The 18,131-nt window shown below is 52.9% G+C and overlaps 2 protein-coding genes across 8 annotated transcripts; both read left to right on the top strand.

Annotated features, from left to right (window-relative positions):
• Positions 1 to 288: 288 nt before the first annotated feature.
• On the top strand, positions 289 to 7,368 carry LOC134517228 (uncharacterized). Of its 2 annotated transcripts, XR_010071570.1 has the most exons (4): positions 289 to 1,658; positions 2,162 to 2,286; positions 3,790 to 3,933; positions 4,954 to 7,368. XR_010071570.1 is itself a non-coding variant. In XM_063338517.1 (3 exons), exons 1-2 carry the CDS (start codon positions 1,100 to 1,102, stop codon positions 2,266 to 2,268), a joined length of 666 nt encoding a protein of 221 aa, XP_063194587.1. In that variant the 5' UTR covers positions 289 to 1,099; the 3' UTR covers positions 2,269 to 2,286; positions 3,790 to 3,989. The 2 variants fall into 2 exon arrangements, 1 of the variants encoding a protein (XP_063194587.1); XM_063338517.1 differs by lacking the exon at positions 4,954 to 7,368 and having other exon boundaries at positions 3,790 to 3,989.
• A 2,831-nt stretch (positions 7,369 to 10,199) lies between these two features.
• C6H2orf72 (chromosome 6 C2orf72 homolog) lies at positions 10,200 to 17,886 on the top strand. Of its 6 annotated transcripts, XR_010071709.1 has the most exons (5): positions 10,200 to 10,735; positions 14,031 to 14,147; positions 14,535 to 15,531; positions 16,309 to 16,428; positions 17,792 to 17,884. XR_010071709.1 is itself a non-coding variant. In XM_063339423.1 (4 exons), the coding sequence occupies exons 1-4, from the start codon at positions 10,213 to 10,215 to the stop codon at positions 15,183 to 15,185; spliced, it is 828 nt and encodes a 275-aa protein (XP_063195493.1). In that variant the 5' UTR covers positions 10,200 to 10,212; the 3' UTR covers positions 15,186 to 17,884. The 6 variants fall into 6 exon arrangements, 3 of the variants coding, with proteins under 3 accessions (XP_063195493.1, XP_063195491.1, XP_063195494.1); XR_010071708.1 differs by having other exon boundaries at positions 16,309 to 17,884; XR_010071707.1 differs by having other exon boundaries at positions 14,535 to 16,428.
• The last annotated feature ends 245 nt before the right edge of the window (positions 17,887 to 18,131 follow it).

Here is an 18,131-nt window from a genome sequence, read left to right as displayed (position 1 = left end):
AGCGCGTCCCTCAAAAACACTGGGTAGTTTTAAGGGAGGTTTTGGGTAGCTGCAGGTTGGCGTGGTTACTGCTGATGTCACAGTCCCCAAATGACCCCTTGGTACCCCAGGCGGGTGATACCATGGACTCAGTTGTTCCATCATTTGGAAAGCGTCCCTAGTCCGTGAGGCAGGTGAGTCGCGTCCCTGACCTTCCCTCGGTGCCGCTCCAGTGCAGCTGTGAGACAGAGCTTCCCTCTACTTGTGCTCTGGGATTTGCTTGTCTCCTGCAGCGGGCTGGTATTTCATAAGTAATCCTGAAGGAGGTGGAGTAATTGTGTATTTGGAGTACAGTATTGGGTAAATTAGGACTTTCTTTTGAATGGCAATTCAAACAAAAACTGTACCTGGCTGCTCAGCTCTGGTGTAGAAATTATTTTGCTGGACTTGCTTCAAGAACTAAAGCTGCGGCTCCTGCTGTCTCCAACAGCAGGGGAGTGCTTGCAGTAGAAAGCTGCATTATTTTTTTTTTTTTTAACATGAGGGAAACTGCAGTTTATGGGATGCTGGGTCAGGTCAAGGAGGGCTTTAGTCTTCAAATACCAACAGGTTGTATGTGTTGGATTCAGAGAAGGATGGGGTGGAATACAAGTTGAATTTCCAGTTTTAGGCATTACCGGCGGAAGGAGGAGGAAGTGTAGTGGGCAAGTTGGACTGTAACAGCAGGTTGGTGGGACTGTGGTCCCTATTATGTGGTTGGAAACTGCTGACGAGAAGGTAATAATCGCTCTTGAGTTTGAGGCAAGATGGCCAAAAATATGTAATGATCCCTTCTCTCTCCCCTTTTGTCCTTTTCGACGGTACCAGACTGCTGAGGTACAAAATCTGTTCCTGGGAGGTCCAACATCAAATAGCCTATGGCTACAATTTTTGAATGGGTGTCAAAACTCTGCTATTTCCTTTCATGTTCGCTTGGTCCCACCAAAATCGGTGTGTTTGTACCTGGTCACTGCTGGGAGCAGCAGGCACAGCCTGTTTCAAGGCCAAGTGCCTTTGCTATGGCAAACCCCTTGTGCTTTTTTGCCCCGCAGTGCAGTAAACTGACGTGTGGGAGGAAGCGATGGCATCAGAGCAGCCTGCTGTCTGCTGCTTTGTGGACCAAACCACCTGGGAGCTCCTCAACCTGCTGGACATAGTGGGGAGGCAGAACGGACGGGTGCTGGTGGTGGAGGTGGATGATGAGAATGAGAGAACTCCCTCGGTGCTGGTGGATTTTGTCCAGGACCTGTGTGGCACAGCTGACATCAGGGCTAAACTGCAGCAGGCGGAGGGGATGGAAGAGAAGGATGATGTTCGGCCACATCTGATTTTTATGCTGTGGCAAGCCGCCATGTTGAAGAAGTTGATGCGGTGGGATCACCTGGACGAGGCCCTCTGGGATGTGAGGAACCTCCTCCCCTGCCTGCCGGACGTGCTGGTGCTTGTGATGATCCACCCGGACCACCAGGAGCAGCTGGACCAGACAGTGAGAGCACTCAGGAGAATGCAGTGTCTGCTGGATGGGGCCTGGCAACTGGTGGTGGAGGCAGCAGTCTACAGCCCAGGCCAGCCTGGTGGTAGCCTCGAGGCAAAGAGAGCTGCATGTAGAGCACTGAGAGAAGTCCTAAACTGCCATGAAGGTATCCTGGGACATAGCTAAACACAGGGGTGAGGGACAGAGAGACAGGCTTTGTGGAAACAGAACGTGCTCAGGGTGGGGCGTGGAAGGGTCTGAGGGGCAGTTTGGACCAAAGTGATGCTTGATGACTGGGTTCAGGAAGGAAGATAAGCTGGACCTTGCAGGCCATGTGAGCTGGAAATGAGAATGAGGGCTTAAGCACTGGGGTGGGAATGGACAATGTGAGTCTGAGCCAGCTGCGTGTCCTCTTCCAAGTTGGACAGTGGTGGCTCTTGCTCTTTCCCCCAAAACACACGTGGCTATGGAGATGCTGCTCAGTGTAGGAACTGCATTCCTGACTCTGCCGCTGGAGCTTTCCATGGTTATTTTAATAGCTCCATGATCTCACTGGCCCTGCATTCTTCATTGGAGGCATGTCCTAGGTTTTTTGGGTGAGCTGTACGCCAAAGCTTTGACCAAAAACGATGCCTGCTGTTCTTCCGTCGTGTGTGTTTCCTCTTCTAGAAGTCAACTCCCAGCATCCATTTATTGTTTCGCTCCCAAAGTTCAGTTACTGCTGTGCTCTGCCTGAACATATGCGACACAAGGCATCAAAGACAGCTGGAGAATGAATTCCCAGAATCTGGCAGGTTGGTTTTAGCGCTGTTCACCTGGATGTGCCTTTGTAGAAATACTTCCCTCCTGGTGCCTTGCTTATCTGCCCAGTCCTTCTGCATGGACGTGATTCAGTGTGTGGCTGCTGCCAGAAGGGGACACTGCTCCTTCAGCATCACGCTGTCCTTGCGACAAAGCTCACATTTCTTTGCTGCATTGGCTGAACAATCTACCCCAGGAAACTTCTATCACAAATCACCGAATTTCTGCTTTGCATGAAATGTCTTGTTCAAATATCAAAATGTCCCCCAGAAACCTGCTGGGCTGTCCCCAAGAAACCAGCTGTCAACAGAGAGGGAGTCAGAGCAGGCCAGCTGCCTCTGGTTTTTAAAGCGTTCCAAAACTGAGATAGTGAAAGAAACCCAGAGGTAAGACCTTAGAGTGCTTTTTCCCAGGAGAGCCTGAATGCAGGGGTCTTTGGTAGTTCTCATCAGCACAAAGCTCCTGGAATTCCCCAGGGTTCTTTGTAGCGACAGGATGGTGGGAGAGCAAAGTTTGTCCCCTCTTGCTTACTGGACAAGATGCTGCAAACAAGACGAAGGTCCATCTCCTGTCGCAGTGGTATTTGCCATTAGTGCATTGACCTTCCTCAAGCTACTGTCCTCACACCAGAAGAGTTGAAGCGTCTGGGATGAGCTGTCTAAACTTGTTACGCTGATCCATGGGATCCTTCCCACCTACCCTGACGGAAGGACCTGGGGATGCTTATGTGCATGGCACGCTCTGCAACTCACTATTTAACAGGCAGCTGCTCCAGATGTGCCTGGTACCTCAATGTGGTGTGTCCGAGCACAGGACACCTTGCTGTCGTTCTCGCTGTGTTTCCATGCTTGCTGCCCGAGCAGCTCGGCAGTGTCCCGTCCCTTCAATACGATGGGTGAAAGAGGCTTGCTGTATCTTGACCCAAACTCCACCGAGATCTGTCGATCAGGGTCCGAGTGCTGCCTCACGGAGGTGTCAGCACAGCTCTTGTGGGAGGACTGAGGGTGGGGTGGGCTGGGCTGAGCCCACAGTGTGTGTGGGGCTGGGGATCGGCTGGAGCGAGGACGGTCCTCATCCGTGCCCGAGTGCAGGCTGACACCGCTGAGCCCTTCTGGAACAGCAAGTCAACCAGCAGCCACTCCAAATCAGAGGCACAGTGCATTTGTGTTCATCCTTCCTCATTCCTGGGGTGGGGGTGGAATATATGCAGATGAAAACCCAACATTTATCCAACTGCCCGTTCAAGGAGCTATTGCAGGGAGCTGGCCTTATATACAAATGGGTACCAGTAGGCATCCATTAGGTTGAATTACTGGGATGGATTATTTTGGATGGGAGGAACTGCAGGAGCAGTCGATTATTTTTGTTTCTGAGGCCAATGGCCCATACAATAGCTGAACTCGCTTCCCGTTCTCTCTGGGCAGGGCAAGGCACTATGGTTAGCTGCACATTTTTGCATTGGGAGTTTATACGTATTCTCTGTGTTTTTTTTACAGATCTTGTATCCACCTGAGATCTTAACTATCACCACAAGAAGTATTAAAAAGCTGGTATTTATTTCATTTCCCCGTGTGTCGGTGTGTACCTATAAGCTTTAAAGCTGTACACCAAAGAGTGGGAAACTCCTGCTGAAGCTGCAGGTTTGTGCAATACAGTGCGGAAGGGGTGGGATTTGAGGGTGGTACGCAGCCCCTGAACCAACCTTTCTCAGGGAAAGGATCCTCTAGGTTATTTTTCAGATATGGGTTCTTTCCACATCCTTAAGGACAGTGTGGCTTTACGAAGCAAAACAACCTTGCTGTAGGTGTTTGGGTGATGCTGGTGCTTGGCAGCCTCTTGGATGAGGTGCTGGTTCCATGAAAATAAACTGTTTTAAAGGATGGGGGGAAGTGACCGTGTCCAGTTGTCTAAACATAATTATAACACAGTTGACCCAATTGCTGTGTTGTGGAAGAGACTTTCAATAAGCAATTGGGCATCTTAAGATAAATTGCCCTTTTCATTAGAGAGGACGCTTTTTTTTTTTTTTTTGGATCAAGCTAATACGGAAATAGTTCCCTTCAGTCAATGCAAGATGTGCGCAGTCCAGGCTGTTTGTGCGTGCAGAGTTTGCCTTTAAGAGACTCCTGATCAGCACATTGGGACATCTTTAAAGCAAGTAGCCATGATGAGGTCCTGCGTTTCTGTTATTTCCTGTAGTGTCTGAAATGTGTGGGTAGCCATCCCAATCTAGGCACAGTCCATGCAGCTCTCAGGTTCCTCCTCTGGCAGCAACGTTGTGCTGTGCCCAGGCGCTTCCGCATGGGATGATGTGGGGCACTGCCAAACACTGCAGGTGGAAAGAGAAGCTCTGAGAAACGTGGCTGAAGCCCTGGCCCGGACCTGAGAGCACAGGGATGCCCTGCAGGGACAAGCGATGTAGCCACAGGGATGTGTGGCTGGGACGGGGGAGTGCGGTCTCCAGGACAGCCAAGGAGGAGAGGAGGCAGAACGCCATGGGTGCTCTCAAGCTGCTAATCCTGGGTGGATATAGAGGAGTCTTGGAGCTCCCTCCTCTGCCCCTGTGACTGCTCCCCCAACCTGCTGCAGTTCAACAAAGGCAAGTCATGGGAGATCTGCTCTTCAAATGTTGAACGCCCTTCTCATTTTGACTAATGCAGGGTTGGCGAGTTTTCATGCGATAGCTCTGCTGCCGGGCTGGCAGGAGCGCTGCGATCCAGCAAAGCGAGAACAAGCGGCGGTGGCCTGACACCTCTCCAGCCAGCTCAGCTAGAGCCTGACGAGGAGACACACCAGAAAGCATGAGGAGTACTGCTGCATGGCCCAGAAGTCTGCCAGGCGTAACAGGTCTCCTCCCGGGACAGACGAGAACAACCTGCTCTGCTCAGCTGGCATCGTACCCTGTGAGAGCAGCAGGGAGCAGCCATCCTGTGGGCTGCTGGCATATGAGCATCTGGGCACTAACTCTGGAGGAAGATCTTGATCAAGACAGCACCTGAGCCGAGCTTTGCCATCCAGACCAAGCTTTGCCCATTTCCAAAAAACCCTCGGCCTAGCCCTGCTCCTCACTGATCTGGCACATCGTGTCTACGTGCCAGGACAAAGTCCGATTGCCCTTTGGTGCAATCCTGTGGCGTGCCAGGAGGGCACCTTGCCAGCTGCTTACCTGTGGCCTCTTTCAGGGCTCCATATTGTCAGACCAAGCCACTCCAAACCCACCTGCTCCAGCCTGGGAAGCTGATGGATCTGCCCTTTGCCTTTATAAAGGGAGCAGTTCTGAGAACCTGGGGCCTTGGCCTGTGCCAGGGGTTTTGTGGGAAGGAGGCAGGAGGATGCAAGAGGGAGTGTGAGGAAGGCAGGAGGGGCTGTGTTCGCATGCAGTGGTCCCCAACCACAGGTGTCCAGCTCAGTGGGGTCTGGGGTAACTTCTAAGAGGTTCTGCAAAGGGTGAGCACACAAAAAGCTGGACTGCTGGTGTAAAAGGGACATGTGTACTGGGGAAAAAATGAAGGCTGGTGGCTGCGGACAGCTAGTCCTGGGTCCTGTTGTCAAACCGAAGGCAATGGAACAGCTGAGGCTCTGGCAGGACAGCTGGGAGAAGGCCAGAAGAGGCAGCCATGTTCTTGGGTCTGATATTGCCAGACAGTTTTTGAACATCTTCCCAGTGGGGAAGCAAAGAACGGAGCAGGCTGGGGGGCGGCAGCCTCCACTGCTGTCTAAGGGGACAGGCAGAGACATCCCTCCTACCTCATGATGAGGACTGCCCCAACACCACGGGTTCTCCACACACGGCCCTGTGACAGATCCCCACCCTCCTCTTCAGAAATACCTTCCTGTGCCCCTCTGCCATCCAGAAAGGGATGGTCACTCAAGGAAACATAGGGAAAATTAGGACGGCTGCAGAGATGGGCAGGATGAGGCATGGCTTTCAAAGGGAATGGGATTTTGGAGAAGAGAGGCAGGGAAAGGTTTGGGGTTCCCCATCAGGAAGCAGGCTGTGTCCAAGCGGGACTTCCCAGCTTTATTTGCTTATGGGGTGTAACGTCTGCTGAGCAGAGCTCAGGGAGGTGTGATGACTTGGACGGATCCAGGTCAGGACTGAGTCGGCACAGGCTGCCAGGGGACAAAAAATGGGGCTGCCTCAGTGGTCCCTGGAGGTGGCTGGGTCCAGGGCGTGGGGAGATGGGATAGAACAAAGTGACCATCCAGTTTGGATTGAGTTGTGACTGAACTTGTCACGGGCAGGATCCCTGTCTGGTTTGATACAGTTCAAGCTTCAGTGGGTGAAGAGCTCAGTGAGTGTTGGTGCCCCACAGCAAAGCTCCTGCTGGCAGCTGGTAGCGCTGCTCAAGTAAAGCAGATGTTCTCCAGCATCTCACAATGATGGTGTGTTTTTTCCAAAGCAGTAAGTGGCAGCAGGTTTGGAGAGCAGGTCTGTGAAAGAGCACTTGTGCAAATGTTTGCTAAGGCTTAGCTTGTCAGCAGCCAGTTCCTGCTCCTGCCCGGCTCAGGGGCTTTTCCAAGTGCCCCCGTGAACACCGAGGCTGCCGAGAAGAAGAGTTTAAGGAGCCGGGATGGGTCATTGGACACAGGGGCTCAGCGCTGCTCCCACAGGTTCCTTCTTGCTCAGTTAGCCTCTCTGCACGCCTATCGTCAAAATTGGCATGAGAATCCTTTTTCCCCATCCTCTTTCTGCTCTCTTCAGAAAATAGGTTAATCTTGGTAAATGCATCTCTTAAAGGGCCTAATCTAATGGACCTTTGATTTTGTTTAGAATTAAAGGCACTACTAATACACATGATAAATTTATTTCTCTGAACAAAGCATCTTCTCTTCCTCCTTTGAAGTCCAAAATGAGCAGATGTTGTGTTTGCTCTGAAGAGCCATGGGCATATGTAAGAGATGTGATTACCCTCATTTAGGGCTATCTGTAGAGATTTTTGACAAATGTGGCTGTCAGGTGGGTGTTTGAAGGAGTGAGAGGCCTTGAAAATTCATCTGTGTTTTTGCTCTGATGCCCGCCAGAGCTCTGCAGTCACTTTGTTGGGGACTACAAATACTGCTGAGCTCATGACTGCCTCTGGACTGTTTAAACTGTACCTCTTTTAAGTAACACAAAGGAAGATAAAGTTGTATTTGCTATTTGATCTTACCTCTGTTAATGAATAAAGAAATGTAAACAAGGCTGTTTGGGTATTGTGGGTGATATTCCCCTTTCCAACCAGCCTCTGCCGGCAATGGTACATGTGCACCCAAAATTAACGAGAGAACTGTGGTGGCCATGAAGAATAGCTCTATTTGGCCCTAAATATTAGTTTTTAGAGGCTGTGCAGGCAGTTTAAACATTGGGACCGATGCAGAGAAATAGCCAGTGATGCGCCTTCTGAGCTGAGTTAGGAAGATCATTTCAATTTTTTTTGGGACCTTCTCCGCAGGAATCATCTTAAAAATTTGGGGAATCACCTGCTTGAAACCCACTTCCCGAAGCGCTCTGGGGTCTCCGTGTGAGTCACCGGCACAGCTCTGCTTGAGAAGAGCCCTGTGAGACCCATGCCGCAGTGGTCTTTGCACGTCTCACGGGGTATAAGTGGCACCATCACACCACAAGCTGCGCTGGCAGCTCCTGTGGAGTTTGAACATGCTGTGGGTCTTGTCGTGGCAGTTTACGGGGAGCGTCCGACCTCCTTAGAGCCAACTACAAGAGATCTGGACTTCCCTGTTTAAGCTGGCTGAAGCAAGTGTCTGTCTTTGGCTTGTTCCTTGCAGGGAGCACTGGTTCCCCTTTGCAGAGACCTTCTGCTTGTGACTGGCTTATGAACAAATCTGTGTGAGGGCTGTACCTGAAATTCTGTAGCGGGGGAAAGTATGAGCAGAGAAATCCCAAGGTGAAGGCTCCTGGGGACCAGTGCCCCCTCCTGTCTCCCCCCTGCTGCTGGTGGCACGGCTCGTGGTACTGATTACACCCGGGGCTTTTTTCCATGGGACTGTGAGCAGGATTATGAACAGATGAGAAAAAAAAAATCTTTATAAATACAAAATTTGGTCAACACTAAGAACAGACCTGGCTGTTGAATTATGTCTGACTGTAGCCCTGCCGTGTTGACAGCTGCTCTCAGGGCTACCACGCTGGCATGGAAGTATGGGCTCTTGCAACAATAGACCCTGATCTTTGGAAGAGGACCTAATCCTTTTGTTTTATCTCCCTCCGATTTGCTTATCAGCACTTGTCAATGAGTAAGTTACTTTTGCTCGGACCCAGGGCAGAAAGTCTCTTTGAAACCCTTGTCTGAGTTGTCTGGCCCTCACAGTGCGGGCATGGAGCAGTGTTTGCTAAGCCTGTCGTAGCTGGGGGAAATGTTTTCCTGGCTTAATGTTGGTGGCACACAGTGACCTTCCTGAGCTGCCACAGCTCCGTTGAGCCTGGGGACCAGCCTGTGGTACATCCCTTCCCTGTTGTGGCTGCTGATCTGCTGGGCTCTGGGGAGGGGTGGCTGTGAGGACGGGCAGGGAGCAGGCACGCTGGCTGTCCCCTTCATGGCACGAGTGTGCCCCAACACACATGTTGGGAATCACTGGTCTAGTGCAGGCATGTGGATTTTGGCTCTGCTTTCGCTTCCAGTGCTCTTGTAGCCTCCTCCGTCCATCCCGCAGAGATGGTTTAGCTCCCAACAGCCTCAGAGAGTGATTGGCCAAGGTGACTCTGGCCGTTTGCACCTTTGAGTTGTTTATCCCCTCCCGCGTTCTTGCGATAAGGCATTGCCTGTTTGGAGGAGCCTGTTCTGACAGGGGAAGTAGTTACCATGTGCCATGGACTGGAGCTTTCTGGTTCATCTGACAAACACACTGACACCATGCAAGCGCCAGGGCTGGGCACCGGTGGTTGCCATCACGTGCCTTTCATTCACTGTCAGCTGGCAAGAGCCGGCTCATGGGGTACAGGCCTTTCCCCGCGCTAGGGCTGTGTAATACGTGCCAGCACCAAAGCCCTGATTATAACTCTGTATTTATCCCTGCAAACATTTTGTGCTTTGACAGGATGAGTGTGTCACTGTGGAGCACTGCCAGTGCTGGTGGGGCTGTGACTATGGGCTGTGTTTTGCGTGGAGGGGGATGGATGTGGTCTTTGCAGAGGGGAAGCCAAAAGGCTTGGGAAGGGGCTCAGAGGAGCAGCATGTGGGGTGGGAGCTGCAGCTTGGCTGTGCACTTGTGCACGAGTTGGGGAACTTGTGACCAGTGAGGGTCACAGGAGTATGGCTTTGAGGGGGTAATTGTTTCCCAAAGTGGAACTGTTTCCCAAATGTGGCTGTAGCCTGGCCAGGCTGCGCAGAAGCGTAGTGCCTCCTACGGCACACGATGCCATGGAGGCCACTCCATCACTGCCCTGGGGATGGCATGTTACACCCTGGGGAGCACCTTACACCCTTGGGGGTGCATGATCAGCTGCTCCTCTACTGCCCCCTCGTGTGTACCCCACTTTGCAGCCACCACAGCCCCTCTCTCAGCTTCCCAGCCCCTCCGCGGCGCATGGGTTTGGCCTGAGGTTTTGTCATTGGAAACAAGACCAGCCTCGCAGGAGGCCTGTGCGATCTGAGGCCGATTGCGTGGCAGATCTGGGGGTCCCAGGTCCCCTCGAGTACCCTCCCCGGCAGCAGGCAGGGGCTATTCACCAGAGGGAGCTGGAGGGGGGTGGTGGTGCCAGTCCCGGGACGGGGCTGGATGTGCCCTGCATGGGGCGGTGGGGGTATCCTTGACATTCCCCCCCACCCCGGGTGGGCACAGGGGGTGGTGCTGGAGCCGGCGAGCGTGTACGGGGCTGCTGCAGGGTGCGAGGGGACCGGTGGGCGGTGCGGAGTGCCGGTGGCGGGGGCGGTGCGGGGGCGGTGCGCGGTGCCGGGCAGGCTGCGCGGCGGCGCCGGGGGATGGCGGCGGAGCTGCAGGAGCTGCGGGCGCTGGTGGAGCGGGCGGGCGGGCGGCGGGCCGTGCTGCTGGTGGCCGAGGTGGCGGAGGGGGCCCCGGCGGCGGCCACGCTGGCCGCCTTCGCCCGCGACCTCATGGGCGACGAGGCGCCGCCGGGGCCGGTGCCGGGATGCCGGTCCCGGCGGCGGGCGGGCGGCGGGCGGCGGGCGCTCTCAGCGCGGCTGCTGCTGGTGCTGTGCCGCGGCGGGACGGCGCGGGGCCGCGGGGCCCGGGCCCGGCTGCGGGAGGTGGTGCGGGACGTGCGGGGCCGCCTGCCCCCGGCACCGCCGCCCGCCGTCGTCGGCGTCCTCCTGCCCGGCGGGGACGGGGAGGACGCGGCGGTGCTGGACGCCACGCTGAGGCGGTACTTCCCGGTGTCCGGTACGGTGCAGGCGGCCCGGTACAGCCCCGGCAGCCCCGCCGCCCTCCGCGACTGCCGCGCCGCCGCCTGCCGAGCCCTGCGGGCCGCTCTGCAGCACCCCGCAGGTACCGGTACCGGGGGAGGGAGGCACACAGCGGCCGGGGGGACAGCGGGTGGCCGGGCAGCTCCCTCCCTCCCTCCGGGGAGATGGGAGGCTTCTGCAATGGGATTTGCTCCGTTCTCCTGTGGGATCTTCTCCTCCTCAGTGGGATCTACCCAAGGGGATCTGACCATTCCTGATGGGATCTCCCCCCTACCTCAATGGGATCTGGCTTTTCCCATTGGGATCTGACCATTCCTGATGGGATCTTCCCCACACACCAATGGGATCTGGCTTTTCTTATTGGGATCTGACCATTCCTCATAGGATCTTCCCCCTACCTCAATAGGATCTGGCTTTTCCCATTGGGATCTGACCACTCCTGATGCGATCTACCCCACATACCAGTGGGATCTGGCTTGTCTTATTGGGATTTGACCATTCCTCATGGCATTTTCCCTCTACCCAATCAGATCTGGCTTTCCCCAATAGGATCTCTTTCACGCTGGTGGGATCAGAGCCTTCCCAATGGGATCTCCCTCTTTCTGGTGGGGTTCCCAGCCCTGTCAGCTGGGAAGGACAAACTTCCCAGCTGGTTGGGAAGCACTAGAGCAGCTCCTGCATAGCGTGGATGTGGCAGCTGATAGCTGCGATGTGGTGGCCATCCATGCTTATGGATGTGCGTGCTTGGGGACGCAGGAGGGCTCAGCCCCTTGCTGCAGGGTGCAGGCAGGACCTGACCTTCCTGCGGGAGGAAGGTGCTTGTGCTGGCTTTGCATAATGAATAAGAACAACAGCAAGTGGGTGTTTGGGTTCAAAACCACTCGTCTGTTGGTGGCCAGTTTAAGCAGGGTGGGGATGGCAGGATGAAAGCTGAGAGTGTCAAACAGGCCTTGAGGAGCAGCGCTTGCCCTGGGGCGAAAGGCGGATGTTTGTGTGCAAACAGGGTGATGGGCAGCTGGGCAGGCTCTGCCCTCACAGCAGCCACACTAAACAGCCCGAGCTCACTTTAGTCTTTGGCACTTCTTGTCTTGGGCTGTTTCCCTTTCTTCCTTCTTTCATTTTTTCCCACTTTTCTCTTGCTCCCCATCATTTCCAGGGCTCTGGTGCTCTGCTGTCTTGCTGCCTTTACCCTGAGGGAACCTGGCACTTCCCTGCAGCACCACATTGACAGGGTCCTCTGGGATCCCTGGGACATGGGGATGGTCAGCTGCAGCTCAGGTGCTTCTTTCCATCAGCTCAGTCCAGAATCCTGGATCTGAATGTTGAGCTTTGAGATGTCCAGGACCCACTGCTGGGGTGCAGGGCTGTCTTCTGCCAACTCTTTGTACTGAGACATGCATAATCCCCTTTCCAGCTTCTCTCCTTTCACATCCTTTTGTCTTCCTCACATTGTTCCTGCTGCAAGACTTTCTGGTGCGCTCCCAGACGCCAGTGAGTCCTCCAGTTCTGGTCACAGCAGCCTGGTGGGAGAGCAGCTGCAGAGGCAGGCAAATATCCCTGCCTACGTGACCTTTTTCTGCCTCTGCACGTTGCTGGTGCTTGGCTCAGTACATGTATTTTTGTGGCTAGCTGTGGCTTTGTCCTTCGTGCAGACGTGGAAGCAGCGTAGCATCCAGGAGTGGAGAAATAGGAGCAGAAGGAGACGGAGTGGGTGTTGCAGCTTGTTTGTGTGTGCTTTATAAGTGTGGTGGGTAGAAGGACTCAGCGCGTTGCTTTAATTCACCTCTGATGCTCTGCCTGGTGCTCTTAGTCATGTAAGTGTCTCAGGACCTGCATGTGTAATGAGGATGCTCACCAGCTGCAAGGTGCAACCTTAGGCAGAGGCAGCTTCTTTCCGTGCTGCTGCGAGCACTACCTTCCAAAATCTCCATGTGGCCAGAAGGATCCCAAGTGTAGCTGTGCCTCCGGAGACCTGGGGACCTGGCAGTGCCAGGCACCAGTTTCATTGCAGTTTCCTTCATCTCGTGGCTTCCCCCACAAGCAAGGCAGAAGGGGAATAATATCTTTAATGTAATGTGAGGGAGAACTGTGGGAAAGATGGGCATGGGGCTGCGGAGCACACCGCAAAGCAGGTTATAGGGATACCACCGTAAAGATGTCCTCAGTCAGCGCTGAGCTTGTCTCGCTTCCCCTCTTGACTTTGAAAGGGGCTTGTGCTAAGCTGAAAAAACCTGCTCTTGCATCTGGATAAGGATGCTGGGAGGTGTACAGAGCGTAAGGCTCTGTGTACGTGTGCTTGTGCCTGTTCTATTCCAGCCCAGCTTCAAAGCCACTTCCACACACACCACTGCTCAGCTCTGCCCATGACAGTTGCTGTGGAGCTGCAGCCTCCCCATGCTGGAAATGTCCCGGACACTGTCATTTGTGCAGTGGAGCTGGGACAGGAATGGCAGTGGGGTTCCTTCATCTCTCGAGTCTCAGCAGGAACGCTCTGGGCTGCTATCCTGCTGTGCCTTGGCGTCCAGAGTCCCCGCGCACTGCAAGGAGGGAATGTGTTTACGGCTGGAGGTTTTGGTTTGTTGACTGCAGGAAGCACTGCCACTGTGAACCCTTTAGTGTCGCAATGGTTTGATAAGCTGAAGGACGCTGAAGTGGTTTATCATTTGTTATCTGATTAGGAGGTGAAAGGCTGGACAATATTTCAATGGAGATACCGAACTGCTCCTGTTGGAGACCATATAAAATACGCCGGTGTTGTGTTTTACAAGCTGCTGTAGTGTTTTATTGTAATGGCTTGAAAGCTTGTAGTAACTTGCTGTGGCCTTCGTAGTCCTCCAGAATAAATACTATACATCGATGGAGGCCACATGTGCTCTGCATTTTGCAAGCAGTTACACCGAGGGTTTTCAGTGTGCTGCAAGTCTGCGTTTCCTGCAGGTCTCCCTGGGAGGGAGGAATTGCTTAATAAAACAGGGAGCAGCGGATAGGTTGATGTGGCAGAAGCTGTGTGATAATGCCAAAGAAAAACTTCCTCCTGCAGGAATGCCATAACCGTGCCAGCCCCCAGCCTGGCCACGTGTGCTGGCTGAGCTCCTGCCAGGTTTCTTGCTCGCTCTGGGTTGCCACATCCAGGATGGTTTTGGCAGCAAGGTGGCAAAGTGGAAACCGACACCAGGGACAAATTTCCAGGGCAGCAGGGAGTTTTCAGCCTGAGATAAGGATTGTCAGGAGCTGCTCTGTGCTTTCCAGGGGTGGGCTCTGTGGAGCGGACCCGGTTTTGCTGTGAGGAGTTAGGCTCGTGGAGGGGAGCAGGGAGGTGGGGGAGCAGCAGGGCTGACCTGCTGCCAGTCTGAACTTGTCTTCTCTGGTTTATCCAGAAGAGGGGAAAGACAGAGAGAGGTGGAGGCTTCTATCCTTCCTGCGGTGCATTTCTTGGAGCCGGAGGAGCCGGAGTAAAGGTCATGAAGCAAAAGCTGCAAACAATGTTCACGAAGGTATGCCCATCTCCCTCCCTTGTGCTCCTGCTGTGTCTGTCAGAGATTCCTCACCGACTCCCATGTGGTCCTGGTGCCCAGATTCTTTGCTGGTGGCCTCCTTAAGCTATTTCCAGCTCCGCAGTTGATGTCTCTTCCCTAGCTGTGGCTTGCCCAGAACCTGAAGACAAACTGCACACGCTTGCCTGCTGTGTTGCTGTCTCCCTGTTTTCTGACCTTTCTCTTGGCTAAATAAAAACGTGCTGGGTCCGATGTCCAACTACATCCCTAGGAACACTGCTGGACTCAGCTGTGCTTTGCAGGAGCTCCTGGCAGCAGAACTGCTGTCCTTCCAAACAATGAATTGGCAGCATCACCCTGATCTTACATGACGTTTTTTGCAAACAGGGCTGGAAGGAGTGTTCCCAAACCGCTTGCATGTGGGGCTGGGGGGAAGGAGGAAGAGTGCGATCAGTCTTGGGCTGACTCAGAAGGAAATTGTTCAGTCTGTGTTGTACCATTGGCACTTCTGCTCGCCTTTCCCAGCTGTGACTGTCTTTTTGCAGAGAGCTCCCATGCAGGAGGCTACAAGGTGTGTGGTGTGGAGATCCAGACTGCTCTACGGAGCACGTAGATGAGGGGAAGCTCCTCCACTGTAAAAAGCATAATGGTCTACGAAAACAACTGAAATGTTTGTGCACCTTTGAGACGTGTCCTCTAGAGTCAGAAAATTTAAGTGTCTGATCTTGCCGTCGGTGCCAGGCAGGTGACGCCTCACGGCCATGCAGCTTGTTCTGACATTGCTGAGACTGCAGGAGGCTGGGGAGCTGGGCCCCGTCCTCCTGTGGTCATAGATCACCCCTCTTCGTTGAAGCAATGTTGAGTTTGTAAAACAAAATGCAAATCGGTTATGAAAAAAATCAGCTGTGCTTAAGTCGTGAGTATATAGCAATTGCTTTGTCCCATATTTTCTTTTCATGTTGTTTTAAGTTGCATTTTGCATGAAGACGAGTTTCCCATTCAGATCTCCCTTTACCTCCCTCTGCTCTTTGCAGCTGACTTGCAGGACCCCGAGGAAGAGGTGGCTCTGACCAGCCTGTCTCCCAATGGAAACTGTGAAGAAGCTGCTGGACGCACGGACACCTAGAGCTGCTGTGTCCGTGTCTCGGTTCTGCCCGTGAATTGGGAGCAGTGGGAGGAGGAGCTGGTGCATACCCACTCACTCTCTCCTCCGAGGACCCACTGCTTTGGGGAGAAGCTGCTTGGCTTAACTTGCCAGGGTCTTCTGTAGCTGCCAACAGCCTCTGAGGTCTGTGCCAGAGAGCCATCCTCTGCTGCACCCTCCTGCCCAGGGGTGCCTGGAGCTGCTGATGGACACTGGGCTTCTGAGAAGCCCTTTGGGGAGGTATCTCATGTCCTGGGTGAGATGATGTGGGGACTTTGGGTGTGAAATGCAGCCACCTGCTTGAAGAAAGAGGAATGCTTTCTAATTCTGAGCAGAGCTCCCTGCTGAGGTTGCCAGGGCTGGCCTCCCTGAAAAACAGATCCTGCTGCCTTGTTTTCCTGCTTTATTGCTGCTTTGAAGTTCCTGCCCCCTCTCTGATAAGGCAAAAGGAAAAAAAAAAAAAAAAAGAGAGAAATAATACACAGTGGTGCGAAGACCGCAATGGGACTAAGTATGAGGTCTCTGTAACTGTGCAATGTGAAGAAATGCAATAATGGCCCGCTGTTGGGTAGCAAGAATAATGCAAAAGATACTGATAGTAATGGCAGCTGGAGCAGAGTGTGATTTGGGAGCAGGATCCATCCCTCTGGCTTGTCCTGGTGCTCATAGACTGACTGATGGACTGCCTGGGTTGGGGGGGTGGCAGATGGACACTGCGGTGTGGCTGATGCTAGACAGGGTTATGGGAGAGGCCCATCTTACCTGGGGCATCTCCATACCCATGTGGCGGCTGGTCTTGGAGGTGGCCTGCAGCCTTCCTCTCAACAAGATGTGGCTGCCGCATAAATAAATATAAAAATAATCTGTTCAAGTAGTTCCAAAGGGCTGCCTGTAGCCTGTGGGGCAAGACAATTAATTACAAATCCTTGGTTTATGAGTAATATTATTATAATGGTAGGAATACCTTTTTTATTTTTACTTTAATGCAACATAAAATAGGTCTTGTTTTCCTTTTAGCACAAGCTGGGTTTTGTTTGGGACTGGCTGCCCTTTTGGAGTTTAAGGCCAGAAACTTCAGCCTATCATGTCCTGCCTACCTCTTCTCTGCTGAATTACTTCTGCTGCTGAATTACGGCAGTAAGTCCTCCCTGCATGTCTGTGATTTCTCTCATTCCTTTTTCGCCAGTGGCAGCTGAAGTGTCTGCAGTCCTGCCAGCTCTGGCCAGTACTCTCTCCCAGCAGTGTGCCTTCTGCATCTCTCTAGCTCTTACTTGGAGTAGGGGATGGGTTTTTTTACCCAGCTCTGCTCATGACCATGTTCCTCAACGTTTTTCAACAAACCATTTTTCTGTGCCTTGGTTTCCCCAGCAGTAGGATGGGGACAGCAACACTTACCTACCTCACTGGAGTAATGATGGCAATGCTGGAGCAGAGCTTAGCAGCTCTTGGGTTTAGAGTTGGTCCCTTTTGTGACGGTGCTTTGCCCTTTTGGCTGTGAGAGAGTGACCGAGCGTGTCGGGGGCATCCTGGTGGGGTCAAGTGGGAGAGATGGGGAGCATTTCCATGTGTGCTCAGCAAGTCTCTGTTATCATGCTGCTCGTTTGAATGCGTTGGGATAATTAGGCTTGGTCTACGTAGGAAAGCTTTGCCTGAAATACATCCATAAGGCGCTGTAGCTGCTCCATAAGGAGGCGGGAGGGAGGGAGTAGGTGGATGCCAAGTCCCTGTGAGCAGCATGTAGGGAAGCGTGTGTCCCATCTCTTCACAGCAGAAACACTTTCCTGCGTGGGGGTAGGCTGGGGAGAGCGAACCTAGGAGACAGCTGACATTGGCGGAGCGTGTTGCTCTGCAGAGAGGGCACCGAGCCCACTCTCCTTCCAGCCTGCAGGATTTCTGGAGGTTTTCATCGCTTATGACCAGGTGGAAAATACACATGTATTTTCTTAATGAAGTCACTTGGTGTGGGTGGCTGTAGTCAGGACCCCAGGGCTTCAGCACCGAGTACTAAGCACATCTTGGCGAGATGAAGGTATCCTCCCGCTCTGTGCCTGGCATGAGCATGTAGATCTGCTGTGCGGTGGAGTCCCTCTGCTGGTCTTCACAGCAGAGCCCAGATCACTGGGCAGTTATGTACTTTCCCGATAAAGCCCTTGGTTAGGTAACTCCAGTGGGACTTGACAGTCTGATCAGGTGAATCTATATTTCCTTGCAGTATTTGGCCTTTGCCACATAGAATTTACCAATTGAAGAGGTGGCCCAAGAGTACAGATTTGCAGTTAAACCTATCTTAGTGCTACAAATCCAATGGATTTATTCACAAGTAATTTTAAAGTAAATCATGCAAGTTTACCCTTGCAGTGAGACTTTTGTGGAAGTGGATGTACTGCCTGGAGTTTAGAAGGTACGAGTGGGAGTACATTTGACTAAAAGTATTGTTTTCTTTTGACCGAGGAATGAAAGTGACTTGAATTCTTTTTTTCTTTTTTTTCTTTTTCACTAGCTGGGCATGCGGAGGTGCAGCAGATAGTTTTACATGTTTAATTGATTTAATAATTTAAGGGCACTGTTATCTCACATGCTTGCTGTAAAGAATAAAGACATTTAATTTCTGAATTGGAACGTGCTTCAGTTTGTTTTTTGTTTGCCATGGTGCTATCCTTAAAGTAGCATTATGCATAGTTTAACTGACATTTCTCTCGATTTAAATAAAAGGTATGTTAGGAGGGAATGGAAGTGACCCAGTTTATGGTATCCAGAAGATGAGCAGAATTGGTCTGTGTGCGGCTCAGGTAGGCTGCTCACCTGGGGGCAGTGGGGAAGGCTGGAGACCACCTCAGTTG

The sequence above is a fragment of the Chroicocephalus ridibundus genome, chromosome 6, assembly GCF_963924245.1.
Source record: "Chroicocephalus ridibundus chromosome 6, bChrRid1.1, whole genome shotgun sequence".
Taxonomy (NCBI): Eukaryota; Metazoa; Chordata; class Aves; order Charadriiformes; family Laridae; genus Chroicocephalus; species Chroicocephalus ridibundus.
Note: the sequence above shows the minus strand (reverse complement) of the source record. Positions and strands in the feature narration are given on the sequence as shown.